The sequence below is a fragment of the Musa acuminata genome, chromosome BXJ3-10 (assembly GCF_036884655.1).
Source record: "Musa acuminata AAA Group cultivar baxijiao chromosome BXJ3-10, Cavendish_Baxijiao_AAA, whole genome shotgun sequence".
NCBI classification, from domain to species: domain Eukaryota; kingdom Viridiplantae; phylum Streptophyta; class Magnoliopsida; order Zingiberales; family Musaceae; genus Musa; species Musa acuminata.
Genome location: NC_088358.1, coordinates 5,019,869 through 5,032,347, shown reverse-complemented (window position 1 = coordinate 5,032,347; position 12,479 = coordinate 5,019,869). Strand labels below are relative to the sequence as shown.

Below are 12,479 nucleotides of genomic sequence, written 5' to 3'. Positions count from 1 at the left end.
AAAAAATTATAATTTAATAATCAACAACCATCTGCAGGCTCAAGAAGTTAAAGAGATAACAAGACACGAATCCCAGGTCATCCAGACTGTACATGACTGGAAAATAAATAAAAATTTTCACGGAATACTGATTGCTTTCTATTGATAACTTTATTCAACCAAACCACTATAAGCGTCCAGAAATTGGAAGGGATCTACATGGAAGCACTATAAGAAAAACAACACAAGGACATTCCATCAGTGCCTTTAATGAATGCTTTCATTCTTTGTGGAATTTGATAGAAAAATGCATGCTTTATTAAAAGAAGATCATCAAGGAAATTACCAAATTTACCTTCTTGGAATCCTTCATAAACTACTTGACTGTAGGCTACCACTTTAAGGTAATTTCATGATGTACTTTTAGTTGAAGAATGAAATTCAAAGCATCTAAGAATTCTGTTCCTATAAAGTACAAGAGGCTTAGCCACTGAGTTTCAGCTGCAAATAAAGCATATCAGGAACTGCTACATATATCTATGATAATCAGGCCCCCATGAAAACTTTCTATGACATTTACCAAAAATGTATTCTTTACTACTTAGGTGACAGTTTTTGTCACCAGGCCTGCATGCAGACACGAAAAAATTATGTGGTTTGTGTGTGCTTGAAGATTATTATACCAAAAAAAAAAAGAAACCAAAGAACAAGAAACAGTCAAACAAGATGAGAATATGCAAAATATAATTGTGCAATCAATGAAAATTATGACTTCTATCAAACAATTAAGAACCACAACCAATAATAGCTATACCAGTTTTTTGATATATAACAAGACCTCTGACAAACTGATTGTGCTTTTCCAATGTGCATTTATTGCCAAATCGATGACAGACAATGAAAGCAACAATGTTTGATAGCATAAGCAATAAGTACCTCATTCTCCATGTCAGCTGTAAAACTGTAATCAGCAACCTCTGAGAAATGATGGGAAAGAAATGCTGACACCTAAAATAACATCAGAAAATGCACCAATCAAATTTTTGTTAGATCTAGAAGAAAAGAAGTTAAGAAAGTCAAAATAACTGACCAAAAGGCTTACAATGTGCAGAGGGACTGTTTTTAAACAAGTTTATTTAGAAGGGATTTGTAGCATCCAAGAGTGTGTCCTACCATGCAGGAACATATTTTTCTATAAATAGATGAACTGAACAAATGCAATCAGTTTCAACATGTATTGTTGAATGTTCCGACCAACTCGACTAGTTTCCCACTTAAAAGACCTGACATCCCCTCTGTCCAACCAACTTACAAAAGCTACAATGCACGTCCTCTATTTGTGCTATCTTGTTGCCTACATTTGGTTGACCACAATCTCTCCTCCCGGTGACCCTCCCCCACTGTTCTAGTGAGTTTCCCTTGTTGTTCCTTTGAGCAGCCACGGATCCAAAACATGACAGGGGACAAGTTTTACCTCCTGGTGACCACAAGTTTTCCTTCCCTTACTCTTATTTGCCTGGAATTAATAACTTGCATAGTCAACTAGAAATTTAAAAATGCAACTAGCAGTTCATCACCTCTTTGGGTAGCTAGTGGAGTGCCTAGACCACCTTCAACAGAACTGTTATAATGGATCACAATAATAGAGAGACTGCCATTGATGACAGCATCTAGCATGCTACAGGGAAAATAACATCAAAGTAGTATCCCTATCCTTGAGATATAGCAAATTGCAACTTTCTATAGTTTACATTAAGAAAACCATGTGACAAAGATTAAAAAGTAATACCATACCATGCGACCACGAAATTCTGGATAAAGAATCCGACTTTTCATTGAGATGTAGTTTCTATCCTGAACACAAGCAATTTGGCTGATCAACTTTTGGATATAAAACAACAGGTGACAGTGATAACAATTAACAGATGATATAAATCAATTTCATCAATATAATCTTGAAGGTAATGTTGCTTAGAAGCTAATACATAACCAGATGATATTAGGAGACAATGTGTGAATTCATTTACTACAAACTTGCTCCCTGTACTCTACACATGCTAGCCTTTGTAAATCTTGCAACAGCTTCTACACTTATACAATGGGAACACAAACTGGTATAGGGTTTAGTATTCTAAAACCTACATTCTGTTAAGAAGCTGAATGTATAGCCTCTTGTAAGCATTTGTTTCAGATAGTAGAAGCTGCTACTTATTTCAGTAGGAAACATGACCAAAATGTTCATGCCCTATAGAACAGTCTATATAATGCAATTTAATGAGTACCTGCAACACTTTCATTATGGATGCATAAGTTGATGGCCTTCCAATTCCAAGTTCTTCTAGCTTTTTAACCTTCAAAAGAGTATAAACAATTAAAAGACTAAGAAAGAAAAGACAACTTTGTAATTTGCAGAGAACTTCATACTTGAGCACTAAAAAATAGATGAAGATCCTAATAAATAAGAGAAGGCGACCAGTATAAACTCAATCTTGTACTGGACATCACTAACCAGTGCTCCTTCAGAGTAACGTGGTGGTGGTTTAGTGTAATGCTGAAGTAGGTGCACCTTAACCAAATCTAAAGAGTCCTTGACCTATGAAATGAAAACATAATTCAATATCATCAATCAATTGGATTATTTAAAGCATTAAAGAAATGAACAAGAATGGATATTCAAACAACAATCTACTATCATATTTCGTCATCTTTCAAACTCTTGGCAACTAATGCAGATAACCACTAAGAATAAAAGACAGTGAAGATACCTTTAATTTGCGGAAAGCCTCAAAAGATGCCTCAGTTTTATCCTCTTCCTTGTTATTTTCATTAAGTTGTGCCTCCTTGTCCTGATTTCACAAATGTTCAACATTCTCTTTGACAAAGTGAACCAAAGCAAGTACAAAGACCACTCAGAATATTCTGATAAATTCAAAACTACATATATTATTAGCAAGAATTGTCCGAACTTTCAAATTCTCTATAACTCAGATGTTGAAGTTGCATTTCCATCATTTTTCTTAGATTAGATTACAAGAAAATGATAAGCATGTTATATACATAGTAATTTCTCTATTAAAGATGAAATATCGTTGAGAAGTTTACTGTACTGCTTTTTAGCTTCCTGGCATGAACAGTGCAGAAAAGTTACTAACTACACTATGCATAAATACTCTGTACCATAATGATCAACACTTGTCGGCACAGACCAGAATGTGTCATCCCAAAGAAGTATAGGCATGCAACACGCCAGACCAGTGCCAGAAATATCGGCATGCATCATGCCAAACCAAGCTGGAAGTGCCAATGTATTATGATGAGGTCAATTTGTAACCTGTACTGACTGGCACAAACTGTGCCGTGCCAAAAGGTATTGATAGACCCCGTACCAAGAAATGGCAAATTTTGACCTAATCACATATGAACAGTAGCACTTGTTTTGGAAACCATAGTGGCAACATTACACCAGCCTCAGCAGCACAGCAGAAATTGCTGGCAATATATGATGTTTCAAGCTTAGATGCAGATGTTCTCTGCTTGAGGCATGTCAGTCCATCCAGTTTATATCAAAATAATTATATAAATATATAAAAGATAATGATAAAGTACATGGGCTATTGCAAGCTAATGTATGCACAGCACGACATGCTGCACATCAATAAAAAGCTATCTGAGATATGCACTTGGCACAAGGCATTGAACTCCATTATCATGTTTCCTTCAGAAGAAAAACAAAAGAATGTACATAGAAAGTATCATGGTATTTTGTCTAGTGAAAATACTAAAGCAAGTATGAAGGACAAACCTCATAAACTGCTTGATATCCAAGGAATGCAAGTCGTGAACCAACTGATCGGAAGATCATGTCTCCTTGAGAATTCTCAATATCAGCTTGAATCTACATGGGTGCCATTCCACAATATGTCATGTAACATTGAGCAAATTCTTGAGACATACAATGGATGAGATGGGGTTAAGAGTTTATGGAAAATATATAGGATTTGAATATATATACATGCAAATAACTCACAAAGAACAAACTCTGTACAAGTTGCACTTTGAGAAGACTGTAGACAGGTCATCCATGTTTCAGTCCAATTTTAAGTTGAAGAAGCAGCAACATTGATTCAAAGAATTTTAGATCAGGATCTCTTATTTTCTTTAATTCTGAGGTGAACTTCATCCTCATATTTTGTTCAACAGTTTGGTTTAGAAGAGTCCATTAGGATTCAGGTTATGGAAGGCAACATGTTTAGGAAGAATTTCCGGGAATTTCAAGACAATTATTTTTAAAAAATGTTTTGTTACTAGAGAATAAAGAATCATGTTAATCTAAAGGCTAGCTATCTTGATGAAATAAAGTGATCACAATTGATATATTCTTAATGAAACCTCTGTTTCTCTTTGAACTGTTTTCTTCCCACTTAATTATTCTCTTCCTTCAGTGACTTCCTTTCAAAAAATTCTGAAAAGAAATGGAATTAACAAGTGACAAGACACACATAAAGGTCCATCATTGCACTACAAAATGGAAGTCCACCAATATAAGCTCTAGACGCTTACTAATACAACTGACAGGGTTCTCTGCTTGCATCAATGAGGGGTTATTTATTGCTTGCATCAAATAAATCTCACTGTTGAAAGGAGGGAGGGAAATATCTACTATTAGCAAAGTTAAACCAAGCAGGAGAGATTCTTCTTGTTTATAACTTGACACCTTTAATAATATTAAAACAAAGATAACAAATCAGATACCATAAGAGACCTTTCATCTTTAGTAAAAATCAGCTACTTCACCATGTGCAGGACATAATTTGACATCTTTACCAATAGGACCATTCATGTTCATATCAATTATCAAGAAAGGCATCAAGAAGTCATAAAATGGATGAGCTCTCCAAAAATTTTATAGGTCCTCTTCCCATAGATCTTTCTAAACACCTCTTTTGATGCCAAGTAAGCATTAGAAGCACAAGTATAGAAATTATTTATAAAGATAATTATCACAAAATGCTGAAGTTTTATATTTTTCTGGTGTGTCCATGGGAATCCAATACAATGACAGTTAATAATAACAAGTCCAACTCTAATAAAAGGCATATGAAGGCACAACATGTACTCACACAAGCATGCATGCATAACTGCCTAAATAGGTATGGAACTGAGGAAATAGTAACAGAAAAAGAGGTCCATACCATATCAGTAGTCGCAGCTTCCATTTGGCAAGCCATCGTCCGACTCCAGATAAGAGTGTATAACTTTAGAGAATCACCATCGAGGATTCCAACTAAAGATGCTGCAACAAGTATATTATTAGAACTGATGTAGGTATAGCTTTAGCACCTTAACAAAATTCATAGAAAATGATCAGTCAGAAGAGGAAAGGAACAAAGAAAAAAAGGGAATAGAGAACTTTCACAGGGCTCCAATAATCATAAACTTAACTATAGGTAAGGCATTACAAAAATTAGGAGACTGGCTAATTATAATCAAGTCTTAAGCAATTTTGGAATTTCTGCTTTTATGCACATACTGAGATATAATTATGATGCAGTGACTTCATATCTCCAAGTGTATTCACAGAAAAAATGAAATACAGCTAAAGTCTGATCTGGGCTTCAGATCCTACAATGCTGTCATGTCCAAATTATCATTTAATCAATATACTCATAAGATTATACAGGTAACATCTCCTTGAAATTAAGTCCTGATGCATATAAATGAACAGAACTTAGAAACTTGGCCAATATGTATCGCATTGATGCCATATCCTATCATGTTTTCCATGATGTAATAATAGCATATCCATATTATGCCATCGCAATATCGTGCACCTGTATTCATGCTTGTTAGTCCCACATTTTAATAACCAACGCTAATCTCCTTGATAGTTCACAGTATGAGTATCTCTTATTTGATATTTTTCAGTAGCATCATCTATCTATTCAAGATCATTTTTAGTACCATCATACATCTATCTCAACATCATTATATATGCAATAGTTATGGATCTCCTAGTTTCACAACTAACGTATATTTGACCTACAAAAAATTGTTAGGACAATAATTGTTATAAGATTTTACATTAAATCAAAGGCACATTTGATGGTAACCTATGAAACATGAATACTCCCAGTTGCTTAGCATCTTGGATATTTGCTAGATACATAGTCGAAGAATTTGAATTTTAAATACTTACTGAAAATATTAAATATGTTGGATGCATATAAGGGATGCCTCATTGGTAGATGGGAGAATTTTGTTTTCAGTACATGTTGATTCTATGATTTTAAACACGATAAATATATAATTAGACATAATAGGTTAAATTGTTTGTATTGAGCATAAAAATCATGGCTTCTCGAGACAAAACTGAAAATGGTCTTCACTTTACTCATTAAAGATCTTGCTATCTTCTCTAACTATCGACGTACCATGTTGCTAAAGATAATATCTTTCAAGAAGAATAATCTAAAATTATTAGTTAATAACTTGGTTTTTTTTTATCCTGGTATGTATCTTTATAGTCTGCTCATTACTATTAAATGTTAGGCTTTATTATATAAACTTTCTATCAGCATCACAGACACTTTTTATCATTGTATCCATGTTGCATCATCTCCTCCATCCTATCATATCAGAATGTCATATATATGTATCCTTGCTTTACAGGAGGTAACAAAAAATTTCAAACCACCCTCTCCAATTTAACCATCTTGGACTAGTTCCATAACAATTTTTTAGTTATTTTACTCAGAGATATCTTATTAAATCTACCCATCTTGTAAAGTGACAGCGTTAAATTTATTTGCTTAAGATGTTTAGACTCGGTAGTACTGGAGTAGCTACATTCGCTATAGGTGAGACTCAATTGTTTGACATGCATCAGTGTATGGAAAATGTCTACTTTTGAAATATAAAGTAATTTACATAACTAAATGTATGCATAAACATGTGTGAATAAGTTTCACATCAGGTGGCTGAGTTTCAAAATGTCATAGGACAGCAAGACTCTATTACAACAAGTTGCTAAGCCTTTATTAAATGACCTAATCAGTGATTTAAAAAACGCTAGGCACCAAAAGGAGCCAAGGTCCAAAAACGCTGAAGGCGCTAGGTGCTCGCCCGAGTGAAGCGAGGCACTAAAATATAAAAATATATAATATAATTAATAAATATATTTATTTAAATAAAAATATGATATTAAATTAAGAAAATATTGTAAAATTACAATATCACATTAACAAAAAGTCTCAAAATTCAAAACAATAACAATAATTTCAAATAAATAATAATTAATAATATTAAAATCAAAATAATATATTATTAATCTAATAAATAAAAATATTGTTACTAGTATACAGTTAGTAGTATACTATTAATATATTGTTAACAATATACGAAGTGAGAAGAGTGTGAGTAAGAGGAAGATCGAGACTGCTGACTGAGAGCAACGACAGCGGGAGCGGGAGCGGGAGCGATGAGAGCAGGAGCGGCGAGAGCGGTAGCAATGAGCAATGGGAGTGGGAGTGACGAGCAACGACAGTCGCAACGACGGCGGTAGCAGCGAGCAGCAGCAACGAGAGCGGCAAGCGACAACAGTGGCAGCGGTATCAGCAAGCAGTGATTTCAATAGGCGCTCGAGCGCTCGCCTAAGCGCTCCTCGCCTCGCTTCATGTCCAAGCGCCTTGCTTCAAAGAGGCACCGCCTAGGCGCTCGCCCGAGCCCAGGCGCCGGGCGCTTCGGGCAAGCGTCTGGGTTAAACCAGGCGACCAAACCAGATTTTTAGGTCTGGTTGGTCTCCGGTGCTTTAGTTGATTCAATCGAACAAACTAAATCACTGATATCAGGCTCCCTCTTGCAATTTCCCCGACTTCCCCAACCCTAACACGTAATTTTGCCACCGAGATTTCTTCTCCGATGTCGCTGCTCTCTACTGTTGTTGCCACTATCGCTGCTCGCCGCAATTGTCGCACTACTCGCCGCTGCCACAATCGCTACTGTCGCCGCTCCCGCTGTCGCTCGTCGCTCCCGCTCATAGCTCCCGGCCCCACTCCCGCTATCGCTCGCCGCTCCCGCTCCAGCTACGGCTGTCGCCTACAACCGCTGCTGTTGCCTCAGCAACCTCGGTCTTCTCACATTCTTCTCACTATACTGTTAACAGTATATTAACAGTATATTGCTAACTGTATACTAATAATAGTATTTTTTATTTATTAGATTAATAATATATTATTTTAATTTTAATACTATTAATTTTTATTTATTTAATAGTATATTTTTTATTTAAAAAATATACTATTATGATTTATTTATTTATTTATTATAATTTTGTACCCAATTTTCTTAATTTAATAGCATATTTTTTATTTAAATAATTATATTTATTAATTATATTATATATTTTTATATTTTAGTGCCTCGCTTCGCTAAGGCGAGCGCCTAGCGCCTCGAGCGTTTTTGGACCTTGGCGTCTTTTGGTGCCTAGCGCTTTTTAAATCACTAGCAGCAAGCAGCGACTGGTAGCAGTGAGCAACGACAGCGGGAGCGGGAGCGGGAGCAACGATAGTGGCAGTGGCAGTGGCAGTGGCAGCGGCAGCGATAGAAGCGAGCAGCGGGAGCGACGACGGTGGCAACGGTAGCAACGAGCAGTAGGAGCGACGACAGTGACAGCGGCAGTGGTAGCAACGAGCAGTGGCAATGAGAGCAGGAGCGACGAGCAGGGTTAGGGTTGGGAAGTCACGAGAGGAAGGCTGATATCAGTGCTTTAGTTGGCTCGATTGAACCAACTAAAGCATCGGAGACCGAACCAGACCTAAAACGCTGGTTCGGTCACCTGGTTTAACCCGGGCGCTCGCCCGAAGCGCCCAACGCTTGGGCTCGGGCGAGCACCTAGGCGGCACCTCTTTGAAGCATGCCACTTGGAAATGAAGTGAGGCGCTCGAGCCTCACCTCACCTCGCCCGAGCGCTTAAGCGAGCGCCCGAGCACCTATTGAAATCACTGGACCTAGTTAAAGGTAAAGTATCTAGACACTTGCAGAACCAATATATTATAATATACAACATTTTCATGGGTAGAAATTGCCCTAGGATGAACGTGGAAAGAACTATAGATAAAGAAAAAAGAGAAATACTTATATTGAATAAAAATTAGAGTAATAAACACAGTAAGTACATTAAATCCAAGGAAATTTATTACATGGTAACCTCCTGATACTGGTTGGCCTAATAGCTTCATGGGCTTCTTGGGCATTCTTCACCTTTTGGAAGGATTTACGTATGCTTTTTGAAGCATATTCCTCGCCATACCTGTATTGCAAAAACCATACATTAAAAATCGAACAAAAAAAAAAGCGTTTACTTATTTAAAAATATTTAACAAAATATGAGACAGAAAATGAGCAATTATATTTGTTCAAAAACCAAGAACATCTTGCATCAATATATTTTGGCATTTTGTAGATAAGCTCTTTAGAACATGTTGCATGAGCAATTATATTTGTTCCAAACATCAACATAAGTCGTTCTATCATAATCATAACATTTGAAGGTTCAAAGATCATCTTTGTGGCTCAGTAATGGTTAATAATTTCATGTAACCATCTCAGAGGCTAACTCCTACTTTGATTCAATGATTATCTCAACTCACTATAAAAGGCCCCCCAAGTGTGTCTGTGATCCTATCTGAGAAGTTATACCCTTTTTACTCATGATTCCTCTAAATCCACAGTAGCTTAAGCCTCAGAGGAACCTTTGTCATGGGATTCCCTCTTGAATCCCTCATCTCCCCGATACCAAACTTGTGACAAATTCATAGGCTAGACCCAGGTTGAATCTAAACCCCTGACACGTTGAACAACCAAAATCTAAATTAATACCTAACAAGTAAACAAGACTCCTAAATCTAACCTTAATTAGACTAATTTTTGACTTGAGCTAGACCTAATTGTCATCACCTATGACCCCCTTAAGAACCATGATCCAAACTACGAGTCCTAATTGATTCAAGACAATATACATATTGCCTACCATAGCTTCTCACAAAAACTTCCAAAATCCAATCTAGCTTTGCATCATCAAATTACAAACAACATATCAAGATTCATTAAATTCAACCGACTCATTTGATTATATTGGAAATTTACACTTCAATTTTCTCCTATTACATATATTTAATAGCCTGAGTATGATATAGCACATAACAATCACTATATAAGCTTGTCAAAGTAACATCAGGAATAACCAACATGTCATTGTGCCAAATAGCATGAGATTCATCTTTATGCAAATGTGCAGAAGAGTAAATTTGGAAGAAATAAGATTAGGCTGCTCCAACGACTGGTTATGGATCAGTAGTACATGTGCATAAGTCCTCAAGAAAACTAAGGCCAATAGATCATTATTCGGCCTTAGTTTCTTGCTAAATGTACCCATCGGACTGCAATTTAATTTCTTGAACTTTGAATATCTGTTACTGCTAAGATAAAATATGTCCCATTAATTATTCCATATTCTTCAATATATTTGCCCAACCCATTTTAAATTATACTCAATTATGTGGTTTATTAGACTTGCAAAACCAACAAGGTAATAATTAAAGGTGTATTTTGCAATACGGATTAAAAGGCATATCTCTTAACATCCTAATGAGCAGCGATTTTAAAAGGCGCTCAGGCGCTCGCCTAGGTGCTCGGGCGAGGCGAGATGAGGCCCGAGCGCCTCGCTAATCTCCCAGGCGGCGCGCTTCAAACAGGCACCGCCTGGGCGCTCGCTCGAGCCTGGGCGCTAGGCGCTTCGGGCGAGTGCCCGGGTTAACCAAAGCGACCGAACCAGGATTTTAGGTCTAGTTCGGTCCTGATTCAGTCTATGATGGTTAGTTGGTTCAATCGAACCAATTAAAACTGATATAAGTGACAACTGAACCCTAACCCTCGCCGTTACCGATCCCGATCCCGCTGTTCGTCGCTGTCGCAGCTCGCGCCTCCCGCTACTCGCCACTCCTGCTCCCGCTCCTGCTCCCGCTACCGCTGCTTGCCGCTGTCGCTGCTCGCAAACGCTGCTGCTGTCGCCGCTCGCGCCTCCCGCTGCTCGCCGCTCGCCACTATCGCCGTTGCCGCTTCCTCTTTTCTCAGTCAGCAGGCTCAACACCCCTTTACATTTCCTTTTAAAAGTATACGTATACTATATACTGTTAATATTATTAAGTTTATTTGAAATGATTAATTTTCAATACTGTTAATAGATTAATAATATATTATTTTGATTTTAATATTATTAATTTTTATTTATTTGAAACTTTTTGTTAATGTGACATTGTGATTTTGTATCTTAGATTTTCTTAATTTAATAGCATATTTTTATTTAAAATTTTAAATAATTATATTTATTAATTATATTATATATTTTTATATTTTAGCGTCTCGCTTCGCTCGGGCAAGCGCCTGGGCGAGCGCCTAGCACCTCAGGCGTTTTTGGACCTTGGCGCCTAGTGCTTTTTAAATCACTGCTAATGAGCTAACAAAAATGTTACAAATGAACCCTAATGAACTAATAACAATAATGCAGATGAACTCATTTGATAAATTCTTGTATATCAAACCAAGGTTTGTAATTTCGTATCGTACCGGAGTTTCAAGCTCAGTTCGGTACGATACGGTATAAGTATATCGAGTGGTACATTTTGGTATACCGCTCAATATATATATATATATATATATATATATATATATATATAAAATAAAGAAAAACAACGGCTCTGCCCGCGTGAGGAGAAGGAGGTTCCTTCTCCTCCGCGTGAAAAAGAAAAAGGGGAAAGGCAACATCGCTCGGTTTCCCCACGTGAAAAAAAAAAAAAAAGAAAGGCGTCGCCTCGCTCGGTTTCTTCTGCTTGGGAGAAGACATCACTTCTCCCCGCGTTGTCACCGAGGCTTCGTCACCACGCCAAATCTCCAAGTTTTCTTTTTTTTCTCCCTCTTCTTTCTTCTCTGTCACCGACCAATTTAGGAACGGAAACAGTCGCAATCGAGGCTACCGCCCAGTAGCGAACGGTCCGTGTACCAGCTTGCTGACGAACCGATATGTACCCCCCGATACGAGCTATATTATTCAAAATTAAAATCCATGTATCAAACATTGTCTATGCTTACCATATCAGTCATAATTCGATAAAATGTGCACATGGATTGTATACTGAGTCACCGACAAACATATTCATGAACTGCCAGTCGAATTTATAGCAAAGTCGGATTTCGAAATCCCAAGCTTATCATAGCTCAGTTTCTGAACAGAAAGATCTATTTATACTTGAGTTTTGAACAGTATACATGTTACAGTTTACTTACCTTTCTTTAATCAAGGAGTGAATATCCTCTGCAGCTTCATTACAAACCTTCAAACAAAGACAGGAACAAACTGTTAAACAGTGACTTTTATAATGCTCAGGGTCTGATTGTATCCCCAAAAGTCCCAGCCAACATAAAAATTTTACTGCATAGCTTTAGGA

General features: G+C 37.0%; 1 protein-coding gene across 1 annotated transcript in view; it reads right to left on the bottom strand.

The window, feature by feature from the left end:
- LOC135651886 (uncharacterized) overlaps positions 1-12,479 on the bottom strand; it is a 60,671-nt gene that overhangs the window by 26,286 nt on the left and 21,906 nt on the right. Inside the window, exons 6-14 of the mRNA XM_065172463.1 lie at positions 12,319-12,365; positions 9,177-9,286; positions 5,172-5,272; positions 3,782-3,874; positions 2,745-2,825; positions 2,489-2,572; positions 2,262-2,330; positions 1,774-1,833; positions 916-987 (exon numbers count right to left, since the gene is read on the bottom strand). Coding sequence (XP_065028535.1) covers positions 916-987; positions 1,774-1,833; positions 2,262-2,330; positions 2,489-2,572; positions 2,745-2,825; positions 3,782-3,874; positions 5,172-5,272; positions 9,177-9,286; positions 12,319-12,365 — 717 coding nt within the window. The remainder of the gene's footprint in view (positions 1-915; positions 988-1,773; positions 1,834-2,261; positions 2,331-2,488; positions 2,573-2,744; positions 2,826-3,781; positions 3,875-5,171; positions 5,273-9,176; positions 9,287-12,318; positions 12,366-12,479) is intronic.